The sequence below is a fragment of the Eptesicus fuscus genome, chromosome 5 (assembly GCF_027574615.1).
Source record: "Eptesicus fuscus isolate TK198812 chromosome 5, DD_ASM_mEF_20220401, whole genome shotgun sequence".
NCBI classification, from domain to species: Eukaryota; Metazoa; Chordata; class Mammalia; order Chiroptera; family Vespertilionidae; genus Eptesicus; species Eptesicus fuscus.
The window spans coordinates 63038801-63053848 of record NC_072477.1 but is presented as its reverse complement, the minus strand read 5'-3'; the positions used below and the strand labels follow the sequence as shown (position 1 = coordinate 63053848).

The following is a 15048-nucleotide window of genomic DNA, read 5'->3' as shown; positions in this document are numbered from 1 at the left end:
TTCCTAGTTTAACTACTATAGCTTCTTACCTGACTAGGCCCTGGAGATGCTGTGGTGCATAAGATTAGATTCCTGATGTCAGTTTCAAAGAAATCATAGCAACTGCCTGTTGCTTACATAAAGTTCAGACTTTCTCTATCAAATAGAAACCAATGGTAACAAGTCTCCACATTGAGATGTCCTTTCTAGATCATTGTTGTTACAGCACACATAGCATCACTTTCTAATTATATGTTTGCATATCTGTCTCCCTTACTACTCTGAGTTACTGGAGATGGAGATTGTAAGTACATTTTTGTATAGTAGTGCCTAGCATGATATCTGTCACATACGTCAGTCAATCTTTGTTGAGTGGATGGGTGAAAAGCATAATAGATACTTTTATATACTTTGTCATTCATTCTAACAGTCACCTTGTTTAGTGGATATAGGAAGTCTTTTTGTTTTTACTTATTTTATCAATTTATTGATTTTAGAGAGAGAGGTTTATTGTTCTACTTATTCATGCATTCATTGGTTGCTTTTTCTATGTGTTTTGATCAGAGATTGAACCCACAACCTTGGCACATCAGGACAACACTCTAACCAACTTAGCTACCCAGCCAGGACTAGGAGGCCTTTTTAAACCCCTAACTTTAAAGTTCTTTCATAGTTATTCCAGATTTGCTTGTCCAAACTTCCTCTTTCCACTTTCTAATATAAATAAATTAACCTCTTTACTATCTCCTAAATACTCTATCTTCATTCTTATTCTTTGAACATTTCTTTCCTTCTCTCTGTCATGGCACCATATATTCCTTCTCTGTATTTCATGGTACCATATATTTGCCCCCTTTTAAAAAAATCTTCCTTTCTAGCTCTAACCCAGACTGATTTCTTCCTTATATAACTCTTTTTTGCAAATATGTTGCCTGACAGTTATATAATTTACAGTCTGTTATATTTTTCAGCATTATGCATTTTTATTTATACTGTTTAACTAATTCACTGTTTAATGTGAAGTTTGTCTGATGTCCCCAACTTGATTGGCAATATTGTATAGTTGGCTCTTTTCCTCTTGTTGTTTATAAGGCTTAGCTCTTTCTACACAGATAAAAATTCTGTATATATGAAGCATCAATTACTATTTAACAAAGGACAGTTGTGTGTTCATCCATTCTTGTTGATTTTCTGATTGTCTCTGAGTATCACTGTAATCGTAGTATTAAAATTTTATGACTGTCCCTGGCCAGTGTTGCTCAGTGGTAGAGCATTGGTCGGAGCACTAAAGGGTTGTGGGTTTGATTCCCCATACCAATCAGGGCATATGAGGGAGGCAACCAATCAATGTGTCTCTCTGACATTGATGTAACTCTCACTCTCTCTTTCCCTCCCTCCCTTCTACTCTTTCTAAACATCAATGGAGAAATTATCCTTGGGTGAGGATTAACCAAAAAACAAAAACAAAAAAAATTATGACTGGATTCAGGCTAGACACATCATCAGATTCCTAAAAAAAAAAACAAAAACTTTATATATTGTTCTATTGGAATAGTATAATAGACACAGATGACCATCTCTTTGGTTAATATACCATATCTTACTAATAATCTTACTAATAAAAGAGAAGTATGTAAATTGACCATCATGTCACAACACCCACAGCCAATCAGGAGTGAGTATGCAAATTAACCTGACAAAGATGGCAGCAGCCCCACCCCCGGCCACTCCAGGCCTCTGGGCAGTGCACCTCCTCAGGGCCTCCCTGCTGCACTCCACACCTGTCAACCATCCTTGCAGCCTCCCTGTGGCCCAGCCCCTGGCCTCAGAGGCAACCCTCTGGTGCCTGAGGTCATAGCTCCTGGTGTCTGGTATCTACCTCTACCCCACCCCTCCCCGCTGCTCTGGTAAACAAAACCCTAGCTTTGGAGCAGCCTCCTGGGTGCAGATGCACGCGGGAGCTTGCTCAGTGCACAGTTAGCATGCCCCGGGAGCCCCGGGCCAGCCAAGGGGCAATGGTGGTGGCCATAGTGACAGCGGCAGGCGGCTCAGCTTTGTTTTGAATAGATGAAAGAGACCACCTACACAGTAACCCAAATTATCAGACCTCCCTCCTCCCTATCTCACCAAATCAAGAGAGAGGGGCGATGGGCTTGGCGGGAGGGCAGGAGGGCAGGCGGGCAGGAGGCCAAGGGCAGAGGAGGAAGAGGATGAGGAAGGGGCCAGTTGCAGCCCACTTTCACAATGGAAAAGTGAAATGCACTAGCGCACCCAACCTCTCCAGTCCTCCCCGCCTGCCTCGCTCCCCCCACCTCTTCCCCTCCGTGCCTCTCTGGGAGCACCAGTGCTGCACAGAGGAACTCTCCGGAGAAGGAGGGCGAGGAGGAAGCAGCGCCGGTGCGCAGGGCTTGCCACCAATGCCTCCCCGCCGCTGCTGCACAGGCTGCAAGAGCGAGCCCGCCACATGCTGGCAGCCAGGGGAAGGAAGGCCTATTATTTCACAAATCTTTGTGCATCGGGCTTCTAGTCTGATAATATTAGTTAACTATATTTTGTAATAACTTTTTCTATAACATTAAAAAAATGAAGACGTTTTCTTGGAGGAAATAGTATACTTTGGGAAACTCACTGATAACTATAATAAAAATGTTTGCATATTTAAAACAGCAGTTTCACATTGCATAAAGATAATTTATCTGCTCCAGGTGTTTTGTCCATAGTAAATATTGCATATTAAGAAAAAATATAGATTTCTATAAAATCTGCCCTTTACATGCTTACATTAGCATGATTTATTTTATCATTAAGGGAAAGATAATATAATAAAAGCCACCAAAATGTTTTGTTTTGTGTTACTATCATTAGACAGGTATCTTTCTCACAAATAGTTTACCTATTCTTGTTACTGTTTTTCCATTTTAAAAACTCTTGTATATTCATTTATTTTCTCTAACTCTATTTTATCAAATTTTCCATTTATTTATTTATTGCATGTACCAAACCTTATTCTAGAATATATTTAAGATGATTTTCTGGGTTTTTTTACTGGCCATAATTACCTCAGTTTCTGTTGTCACACCCCTCACCTTTAAAAGCCTTTGTAAGTGTGATTTGTTCTTTAACTGTTTTCCTAATTGACTCATCACCCCACAATTAGAAAAATATTGGGAGTGATGTCAGAGGAACGGCAGAGTGAGAGCACACCTTGTCTTATCTCCGTGAAATTTCAACAAGTTAACAGGCTATAATTCAACAAAGAAATCCCTGCCCGACACAAATACACATCTGAGAGACCTGCACATTGAAACATCTACAGGTGGGCAACTAGAAATAAACAGGAGACCAGAAGAGAAGAAAGCACAGAAGGCCTGCAGATGCAGTCCTGCAGCTGGGATCTCCAGGTTCAGCCAAGAGAGTGGAGAAAGCCAGCAGTAGCAGGCTCGTCCTACCACTGGGAGGAACAGAGAGCTGTGGGGGACCAGCCCAGTAGGGTGAGGGGCAAGGGAACAAAGAGTGTCTTGAGTCAGCAAATGTCTGACAGAGCACAAGGTTCTCCCATGTGGTTTTCCACTGTCCACTGGACAGTGATGTTTCAAAGAAACAGAACCACAGAACCCTGCCACCGTTTGGACTTCCAAACCAGCCTCAGGTTGCCCTTAGAGTCAGGTTCAGGAGCATATTACCGTATTTTCTGGCATATAAGACGACTTTTTAACCCAGGAAAATCTTCTATACGCCCAGTCATCTTATACGCCGGAAAATACAGTATCTGTAAACCAAGAGGTGTTGCAGTAGAAACACTGTTCCCCTCTGTGACACACAGATCAATGGAACAGACTAGAGAGCCCAGCTATAAAACCACATGTATATGGACAGATAATTTTTGACAAAGGAGCCGGAAGCACACAATGAAGTGAAGATAGTTCTTCAATAAATGGTGCTAAGAGAAATGAAAAGTCACATGCAAATGAATGAAACTGGATTACAAAAATTAATTCAAAATGGATCAAAGATCTAAATATAAGACCCCAAAACAATAAATTACATAGAAGAAAATATAAGTATTAAACTTACGTACTTTGGTCATAGAGAACATTTTATTGACTTACCCCAAAGGCAAGGTAAGTAAAGGCAAAGATAAATGAATGGGACTATATCAAACTAAAAAGCTTCTGTACAGCAAAAGAAGCTGACAACAAAACAAAGAAGCAGCCAACCAGGTGGGAGATGATATTTGCAAATAGTAGCTCTAACAAAGGTTTAATTTCCAAAATAGATAAAGAACTCATAAAACTTAACACTAAACAAACAAACTACCCAATCCAAAAGTGGGCAGAGGACCTGGAAATACCCCTCTCCCAAGAAGACATACAAACAGCCAATAGATATATGAAAACATCTTCAACCTCACTGGCAATTAGGGAAATGTAAATCAAAACTACAATGAGCCCAGTTTGCTCAGTGAATAGAACATCAGCCTCAGGACTGAAGGATTGCAAGTTTGATTCCCTCTTAAGGGCAGATACCTCAGTTGCAGGCTCAATCCCCAGCAGCAGGGCACTTGCAGGAGGCAACCAATCAATGTGTCTCTCTCACATCAATGTTTCTCTCTCTGTGTCTCTCCCCCTCCCTTCCACTTCCTCTAAAAACCAATGGAAAAATATCCTTGGGTGAGGATTCAAACACACACACACACACACACACACACACACACACACACACACACACAAAGATATTTAAAAAACACACTATAATGAGATACCACCTTACACTTGTTAGAGTGGTCATTATCAACAAGACTAGAGGCCCAGTGCACGAATTCGTGCACCAGTGGGTCCCTCGGCCTGGCCTGCAGGATTGGGCCGAAACCGGCTCTCCAACATCCCTTGAGGGGTCTCGGATGTGAGAGCGCTCAGGCAAGGCTGAGGGACCCCACTGGCACACGATTGGGGCCAGGGAGGGATGCAGGAGGTTGGCCAGCTAGGGAGGGTCTGTGGGAGGGCTCCAGGGCATGTCCGGCCCATCTCGCTCAGTCCCAATCGGCCGGACCCCCAGTAAGCTAACCTACCAGTTGGAGTGTCTTCCCCCTGGTGGTCAGTGCACGTCATAGCAAGCGGTTGAGCGTCCTTAGCATATTAGCATACTAGAGGCCTGGTGCACGAAATTCGTGCATGGAGGGGGAGTCCCTCAGCCCCGCCTGCATCCTCTGCAATTCGGGACCCCTACACCTTTTTCTTATCTAGCTAACCTTTTCACATTTAAAAAAATTAACTGAAACATCACCTACTCTAGGAAATTCTCTTTGAACAAATGTCTTTACAATCTGTATTAAGTATTTTCATAGTATATCATTCTTTTTCTTTAACAGTTACTTAGAGTGGATGCAATGTGGTTTTCATTCTTGCATCTGAATTTTTTCTTCTTGCTCTTGTAATAGCAAAGCTTATCCAATTTACATTTGCCCTTCAAGGGCTTATATTTGGTTCAGTTTCTAGTTGGCTCCCTGCTTTTTTTTAAAGCAATAAATTTGGGTTGTGATAGTAAGCCTCACTTGTAATCAAGCCTGTAGGTCTCCCTATCTGAATATTTCTATTAATACCTATCACTTTAGCATACCAGAGATTGTGTTCATTTATAGAAAATAACAATAAATGTCACCTGATCATTTGATCTTCTAGTAATATTTTATAGCAAGATGTATTATTCTAGTAATTTAACTATTACAAAACTGAGGCATACAGAAATAAATCACATTGAACAATAAAGAATGACTCAAATATCAAAGCATAGTACACTTAGGGCCTCCCTTGTCCAGTGCTTCAGATACCATAGCATAGTACACAGTTCACATGGAACTCAGCTTCCTTTAAAATAGGAAGGGATGCCATACTCATGAAGCAGCTACTTCCACACATATTTTTTTTATTTAATTCATTGCACATACTCTTTGTACTAATTATTAGGAAATCATCCTAGCAATTGCCTCTGTTCCTCTGTATTGTTGCCTTACATTCTGATGTTATTATTGCGCTTTTATCATCCACTCGCTCTAATAAGATGGTGAATTTTTTAAAGGCAGAGATCATTACTTGAGCTTGTGTTTCTCTGTCATGGTGCCTAGATAAATACTCAAATGCCATCCAGTCCAAATGACTGTGATGAGAGAGGCCCACCGTTGCTGGAGACCTCTGATTTTTATTTAAGGGGCCTACTTGTTCTGTGCCTTTACAGAGGGGTGAGTAGGGACTGAGGGAATTTGAGGAAACCCAGACAGAATTCTCCTCCTAAAAGATTTTGCTAAGCTGGCGCCTGGGACGCCAGGCATTTGTCCAATTAAAATCCGGACACACAGCAATAACAAAGGCATAGTCTCCTACTGCTAATGTGTGGGGATCAAACCCCAGCCTGCAGGAACTCAGCCCCGCAGTCAGGACCAGGCCGCTGGGTAGACCTGGGCTGGTGCTCCTAACTCTGGGGAGAGGGAGACTTCCTGTGGCTACAGGCTAGAGGCTCCAGACTCTGCGCCATGCGCTGGAACAGGTCCCTAGCGCACGTTGTTCAGCGGAGCCGCTTCTTCTGGGATCGCGGGGCGGCTTGGCCTGGGCTCTTCGCCCTGTGATCGAGGGGTGGCTGGGCCTGGTCTGTTTGCCCTGTGATTGAGCGGCGGCTGGGCCTGGCCTGTTCGCCCCCGTGATCACAGGGCAGCTCAGCCGGGGCTCACTGCTTTCCACTAGCTGCAGCTCACCAGTCTCCTATGGGCTGGGGGGAGCTGACCAGTCGACATGGCAACAACCAAAGTGTCCTGCGATAGAAGACTGGATAAAGAAGATGTGGTACATGTGCACAATGGAATAATACTCAGCCGTAAGAAGGGATGAAATAACGCCATTTGCACCAACATGGATGGACCTTGAAAACCTTATGCTAAGTGAAATAAGTCAGTCAGAAAAGCTAAGAACTATATGATTTCACTGAGATGTGGGATATAAGACTGAAACTCGTGAATACAAACAGCAGCGTGGTGATTGCCAGAGGGTAGGGCGTAGGGGGAGAAGGGGCTCCTAATATATGGTGACGGGGAGAAGATTTGACTTTAGGTGGTGGGCACATGGTATAACATATAGATCTTGTAACATAGAAACCAACACCTGAACCTTTATGTTCATGTGGACCAGTGTCACCCCTATAAATTTAATAAGTAAATTTTAAAGAGAAAGAAATATATTGGCCTGATGATGTGGTGAATCATTTGTAGAATTAACCAACACCTCCATATTTTTTCTTTTCATTTGCACTTAACCTTTCTTTCCAACAGAGGAAGTTGTGTGTTTTTTTCTGATTGTCTCATTGCAATGTTAATTTTTATAGTATAATTCCAAAAATTTTAGACCTATTATAGAAAGTTGTTATAATTTTTTTTGAAGTCTTCAATTCCTACACCATGAGGAAGTTAATGTCATATTTTAGGGATTGGAATAAGATTTGTTTTGGTGGTGCTTAAATTTAATGTCAAAGTAGAGTTTAACTTGTGTTTGTGAGTCAGATCTTAGTTTGTCTAACATTTGTATTTTCCCTGCCTGGTTGTTAATAGCTTTCTAGTGTAGGTGTTATATCTATTGCTCTTCTTGATTTCTAGTTGTTATTAATGTGTACAATATCACAGCTTCATGTAGGTCAACTTTCTTAGGTTTCTTCTACCTTTGACTTTTAGGAAATGGGAAAGAATAAGTCATAAGTAATTGGGTTGTTTTTTCAAAACACAGACCACTAGGGATTCTCATAGTTTACTATCTCTGCCATCCCTCCTTGGAAATCAATTCATGCCTATAGTGAATCACTGTTACTGAAGGAACTTAAGATGGTTCTCAGGCTCAGCCAGTGTGGCTCAGTGGTTGAGTGTTGATCCATGAACCATGAGGTCACCAGGTTGTGGGTTTATCTCCAGTAGGGGGCATGCGGAAAGCAGCCGATTGATATTTCTCTTTCATCTCATTGATGTTTCTATTCCTCTCTCTTCCTCTCTCTCTAAAATCAATAAAAACATATTTTAAAACAAAGATAGTTCTCAGGTGCGTCAGTTTCTCTTAGTATCAAAAAAAGTTAACCTGCGTAGTAGTTGTTTATTTTTAAATGAAAAAGTTGCCAAAATTATTCAGGAAAGTGCTATTTCATAAAGCAATAAATGACTGCAAATTTCAAATATGCATTGTATCTAGTAATAAAAATATTCTTCTAAAGTGTTAAATTAGATAAATACTCATATCAGAGAAGTTCTTGGTTATTAGGAAAACAATCCTGAATATGGTGCCCTTTTCTTTAAGAAAACATTATAACCTTACTAAAATTAAAACAAAAGAATTTTTTTAAAAAAAATATGTTTTTATTGATTTTTAGAAAGAGGAAGGGAGAGGGAAAGAGAGATAGAAATTCAACAATGAGAGAGATTTATGGATTAGCTGCCTCCTGCACACCCCTCACTGGGGATGTGCCTTGACCAGGAATCGAACTGGTCACCTCTTGGTTATGAGTTGACGCTTAACCACTGAGCCACACAAAACTTCTTAACTAAAAATTATTTTCTGTCTTCATTCTTATTTCCTTTTGTCTTGAATAACTTTCACAAAATGCATCTTTATAACCAGTGTCCTGAAAGATCCCAGGTTTCACTTGACTACTTTCTGCTCTGCCTTCAGTACAGGTCCCTCCCTTATTTTCTTCTCTTTTTACTCTGGAATTAATCCTCTACCTACTTCACAGGCCGATTCTTTGATGAGAATGAATCCCCTGTTGATCCGCAGCATGGCTCTAAACTGGCGGATTATAATGGGGATGATGGTAACGTAGGTGAGTATGAGGCAGACAAGCAGGCTGAGCTGGCTTACAATGAGGAAGAAGATGGTGATGGTGGAGAGGAAGACGTCCAAGGTGAGCGTGGGCCTGGCTTCCATGCTGTGACCATGAAATCCACCAACCCAATTTGGTTGAATTTGTGTAGAATTTTCCCACTTATTAGTAGCAGTACAGTCTTAACACAAAGAGGTTCAGTGCAGTTTTTCAATTGTATTTTGAAAACAATTTTATGATAGTGGTGTTAATAAATTTAAAAATAAATTATTTTAATTGTTATCAATTTTAGTTATGTGTGTTATTGATATAGACACAATTTGAAACTCAGACTCTTGAGAAATTTTAGAATTAAATTGTTTAAAATGGTCCTAGACAAGTACTCCCAGAAAATAATTCCCCTTTTCAATTTCTCATCTGAAAGCATTTCAGTTATTCTAGGTACAAATATTGATCAGAAAGCCTTTTTGTTATCAGGGAAGCTGCAAAAGAAATAGTCTCCTCTACACTGAAGATAAAATTATTTTACTACTGATTCAGCATAGAAAGTTTTTTTTTTTCAAAAATTTTTTCTGAGGTTTAAAATTTATATTTAACAATCAGTTTGTGAAGATTTATCTGTTTTATGTTTAATACACAGATTCAACATATTTTCCTTGTTAACTGTGTTACTTCTGAGCTTTTAACTGAGTGAAAGTTCAGAATCCACCTGTGTGCATGCAGCCCTGCCCATGCATGCATATTAGTGTGTGTTGCTTCTTTGAAAGTGTTTAGGCCTGTTTTCTGCCTGTTTACATCACTTAGTACAGTGGTCGGCAAACTGCGGCTTGCGAGCCACATGCGTCTCTTTAGCCCCTTGAGTGTTCTAACACCACTTCTTCAAAATAGACTCGCCCAGGCCAAAAACCGACTTCTGCACATGGGCCACGAAGTTTCAATCACACTTGTACATGCTCGCCCGCACGTGGTATTTTGTGGAAGAGCCACACTCAAGGGGCCAAAGAGCCGCATGTGGCTTGCGAGCCACAGTTTGCCGACCTCTGACTTAGTAGTATTTGTGGAGCTTTTCTTTTTTCTATAAAAGTTGATTATAAAGTTAATGTGTGCGTTTTAGATTTTATAATATTATGCATGCAATATTTTCCCAATGTAACTGTCTTGATTTACTCCTTAACTCTTTTTAAGGTAATTAAATTTTATTTAGGTTCATAACAAGAGTTGTTTTTCTAAAACTCAGAAGAAAATGTAGTTGTCCTAGAATACTACATATTTAATAGAAAAGGGGAAACCAAAGACTCTGACTTCCACCGAGGCACTGTTTTGACAGCCCATTCTAGTTTTAGAAGAATGGTTATTGGGAATAGAAAGAGATTAATAAATGTTAGTAGTTATTTAAGGATTTGTTAATGAGAACTCACTTTTGGGTACTTTTGAATAAATTATACTCACTTCTTCTATACTCTTACCCATTTTCATAAATCTTACCATTTTTTCTTATTGCTTTTGTGATTTGAGTTATACTTATTTGCAGTTATTTATAATGTTGCATTACATATATTTATATCATATCACCAATTAGAATGTAAGCTCTTAGAGGGCAGGAATTTTCATTTATTTTGCCTTCTATTTTGTTTGTATTTTTTTCTGCCTTCATATTCCTCCCCACCACCCATAGTTTTTAGCACACATGGGGTGCTCAGTAAATGTTGTTAACTAATACTTTTAGCCTTTTCTCATTTAATTTTTATTCTTATAACTGTGACTAGAGTAATAACCCTTTAACTTCTGGTCTTATAAGCTTGCTTGGTTTACACTTTAAACATTTCTAGTTTTCTTTCAGAAGGGCTTTTATCTCAGATGATTTTAGGTTTTCATTAGAACAATTAATTTCAACTATAATTGAAAATCATTTCTTATATTTTGGCTGTCTTAAAGGTAATGACTTTTATCACAAAACTTTAGTTTAATATTTTTATAGTTTTTATTCATAGCAGGTACATTTCTCTTCACCGCCTTCTCTCTCTCTCTCTTCCTAGTACCCTTCTTTCTCTCCTGCCCTCAGTTCTCATTGCCACTGTCCACTGTAGGTCTTCATTACCCTCATGCTGCCTACCTTTACTTTCACAAGAAAATTAATCTATTGATTCTAAGGAATATAAATAAGGAAATGACCTAGGATGATATCCTTAGTGAAGTAGGGAGGAGATTGGTCAATTTTTGGGTTTCTTCATTTGCAAGTGAATTTTACTTGAGCTGGGGTTTGCCGTTTAACATTTTTATCCCATTTTGGGGTTCACTAAATGATAGCAGTAGAGAAGAGGGCAGCTACCAAGGGGATTCTCTTATCATAGGGAACAGAAAGTTGCAAGAACATCAACTCCAGCAAATAAAGAGAAATAAGTTTGGGTGAGATGACTAAAAAGAAATATGGGCGACCCAAATAATTTTAAACACGTTTTCATGATTAAAAAATGTTTCATGTTTAAAATTTTTAGGTATGGTATTAATTGTTCAAAAAGTGGGGAGGGGCAATTATGGCTATTCCCTAGTTAAGTTTGAATACTTGGAATTTAAAAGCATTTCTTCATAGCTTCATTGTAGAAATAGTGGTTGAGTTCCCAGCCCAGTTTGTACTTGTAGCCAAAGCAGGCAGTAGAGTGGAAAAACACATTAGCCTGAGAGTTAGGAGATCAGCTGTGTATTGCTTTTCAAGTCACTTAAATTCTCTGGGCCAAAATTTATTCACCTGTAATGTGAGAGTACTTAACAAGTGTTCTTCTCAGTGCTAAAATGCTGTGGTTACATTCATAGTGAATCACTACATATAACACAAGTATTATGGGAAATGTGTTTCAGATTTCAACATGCCTGAAATACAACTTCTCCCAAACTCAGGAAAGAAAATGGAAACTACTCCAGCCATTGAGACTCTGCAGCCAAAGATATCAAAACAAGGTTCTAGCAATAGGGACTCTTCTCTGCTCTCTCAAGTATTAGGAGTTTTTCCTTGTGTACCTAGGATTAGAGATTCCAGCTGCAGGACTGAGGTTTGGACTTCAGCTGAGAACACTCTGGCTTTGGTCTCCAAAACTGGATTATAAAATGCAGGTTTGGGTAGCATCTCTACCAATAGAGAGCTGAAGGGTTCCAGCTTTACCTCTGATGCCTGTTCATATGTATTGATCATTTGAGTCAACACTGTATACACAGTGTTTTCTTATAGAATTAAGTGAAGACTAATTTTCTTTGTTTACAGTCCTGGTTTATTTTGGCTTTTAGTTCCTGGTTTCCTGAAGCATCCTAAAAGAAATACTTTATTTACATTAGTGTAAAAATATTTTTCCTGACTTCTTAAAGACCCACTTTGGAAAGACTGCACATCTGATGGATATATCTTTTAATCCCTTCTTCATTGTAACAAGAAGATGGATGTTTACAAATTCCCTGTACTCTTATCTTTAATCTCAAAGAAGTTCCTAGTTTGTTTAGTAGAATATGCCATGCATATTACTAAATATATCTATGAAAGGAGCTTAGCATAGTGCTTAAGTGCCTGATTCTAAGCCAAGACTACTTGGATTTGAATCCTAGCTGTGTCACCTTGTGAATTATGTAACCTCTATGCCTCAGTTTCCTCATCTGTCAAATAGGGATAGATATAGTTATCTAACTCAACAGTTATGTGGGTTATATGATTTAAATATTTGTTCAGCACTTAGAACAGGGTCTTTCACACTGTAACACTCTGTGTTTGTTGAATAAAATTATATTTCTAGGTAGTAACACCTTAATCTATCAAAAACTAAGCTATTGGGTAACTGTAACATGAACCAGAAAGTAAGAGAAGTCATTTTTTAAGACTGCAGGAGCCAGAAGATGTCATTAAAAGCCATGTACTAAAAAGAGAGCCTCTTAGGCTCTGATTGAAATACTTTTCATTCTTTTTTTTTTTTTTAATTTTAATCTTCCCTCGAGGATAATTTTTCCATTAAATTTTTTTTCTTTTTTTAGAGAGAGAGTGAAGGAAGGGAAGAGAGAGGGAGAGAGAGAGAGAAGAGAGAAGAGAGAGAGGAACGAGGGAGGAGAGAGAAACATCAACGAGAGACACATTGATTGGTTGCCTCTTGCATACACCCTGACCAGGGCTGAGTGTTGAGCCTGCAACCAAGGTACATGACCTTGACCAGAAATCGAACCTGCGACCCTTCAGTCCACGGGCCAATGATCTAACCACTGAGCAACCTACTAGGGCGAAATACTTTTCATTCTTGTTCTAATATTTTAGTACTCTGAGCAGTCTTATTTCAAAACCTGTAGTTTGTAGCAAAATTAGGAAAGAAGGATTGTTATTGGCAGATAAACTGACAGTAATGTCAAGTGACAGGTGATACCTATAAAGGGCCCAGAAAAACCTGTGAGTAGCCAAATAAGTCAAACTCCAAAGCACTATAAAGAGTTGTATATAGCTACTTGCCCTGGCCAGTTTGTTCACTGGTTAGAGTGTCGGCTAGCACAACGAAGGGTTGCAAGTTCAATTCCCAGAAAGCGCATGTACCTGGGTTGCAGTTTCAATCCCTGGTCCCAGTCAGAGAGTGTGTGGGAAGCAACCAATCAAAGTGTCACATCTCCCTTCCTCCTTTCCCCACTTCCATTCTCTCTAAAAATCAATGGGGGAAAATATCCTCGGGTGAGAATTAACACCCCCAACCCCAAATATACTGTGTGTGTGTGTGTGTGTGTACAGTTACTCAAAGTGACTTTAGGGATAGTACTGTCTAACAATATTAGGTAATAAATCTTTTCTTTTTGGTAAAGAAAAGATTAAGTTTTGGTTTGTATACTCCATTAAAGAAGTTAACTAGTAAACTCTTTGCAGAGAAGCAAAGAAATTCACTAAAATGTTAAGATTATGAGTAACATTTATTTTCTAATTTTTACCTTATGATTAAGGATTAATTTTATAATTTAAAAAAGTTATTTTTAAAGACATGAAAAAATATACATAGAAGTTTCTACCAAAGCTTTCATTAAAATGACTTCATTTACTTAGAAATAATATATAAAAGGATCACCTCCTCAATGTTTGTAGGTTCCTAAAGTTTTGCTGACTATATCTATCTCCGTCCCTCCCTCCCTCCCTTCCTTCCTTCCTTCCTCCCATCCATCTATCCATCCATCCATCCATCCATCTTTCCAATCTATCATTAAAAGATTTGTTAAAATGAAGTAATATTCCAAAATAGTTACAGACTTTTCCCTCTTTAGCCAAGCAACTGAGAAATAGAACACTATTTGCAGAATGTGTAAAATAATGAGCAGAAAACTACCTTAAAAAGGAGAAAACTTCCTGAGAAAAAAAGAAACTTTTTAAAATTGAATTTCTGCAAGTGATTTTAAAAATAATATTATTGATACATAATTATTTCCCTTTCAGATGATGAAGAACGAGAACTTCAAATGGATCCTGCAGACTATGGAAAACATTTAAATGATGTCCTTTAAAACCTAAAGGAAACTTCAGAAAACCTAAAGTGCTGTAAAATGGAATCATTTCTCCTTTGTCCTTTTTGACTTTTGTTGTAAAGATCAGTTGTATCAGTTGTAAAGATACATTGAGTTAAACTTAAGGAAAAATTTTAATGAAGGAATGTACCCATGTACATATGTGAACTTTTTCATATTGTATTATTAATGCAGAGACCTTTTTGGTTATATTACAATTGAGCCAAAAACAAAGTAAACAAACTGTAGTCTTTGCATTTAAAGCAAGCTAATATATATTTTACATTTTATTGAGCCTAATTCTTTACTCAAATGGACAAACAGGAAAAAATGATTGTACAGTTTATATAAGTTGCACATAACATAACCACAGTGAGAATAGTTAATTATTCAGCTTAAAAACTTTTTATGCACTTATTCTTGTTAGCCCAACTGGTATTCTGTTCTATCCACCCCTTATTACATGTTCTTCCAGGAATTATACCTACAATAGTTAGATAAAAAACGGGAACCTAGAAGCCAAACACTGGGCAGCATGTGTACAAAATCACTTCCCTACTTCTTTTATTTTACATTAGAGGCCCAGTGCATGAAATTCATGCACTCGGGGGGGGGGGGGGGCTGTCCCTCAGCCTGGCCTGTGCTCTCTCGCAGTCCAGGAGTCCATAGGGGATATCCTACAGCGGAGGCAGGAGAGGCTCCCACCACTGCAGCTGTGCTCGC

General features: G+C 38.9%; 1 protein-coding gene across 5 annotated transcripts in view; it reads left to right on the top strand.

Annotated features, from left to right (window-relative positions):
• GOLM2 (golgi membrane protein 2) overlaps positions 1 to 14615 on the top strand; it is a 100112-nt gene extending 85497 nt beyond the window's left edge. For 3 of the 5 annotated variants that reach the window (XM_054716286.1, XM_054716285.1, XM_008143076.3), the window contains 2 exons: positions 8737 to 8904; positions 14258 to 14615. In XM_054716286.1, coding sequence (XP_054572261.1) covers positions 8737 to 8904; positions 14258 to 14325 — 236 coding nt within the window. In that variant the 3' untranslated portion in view covers positions 14326 to 14615. The remainder of the gene's footprint in view (positions 1 to 8736; positions 8905 to 14257) is intronic. The other 2 variants (XM_054716287.1, XM_008143077.3) reach the window with 1 other exon arrangement.
• Positions 14616 to 15048: the final 433 nt, after the last annotated feature.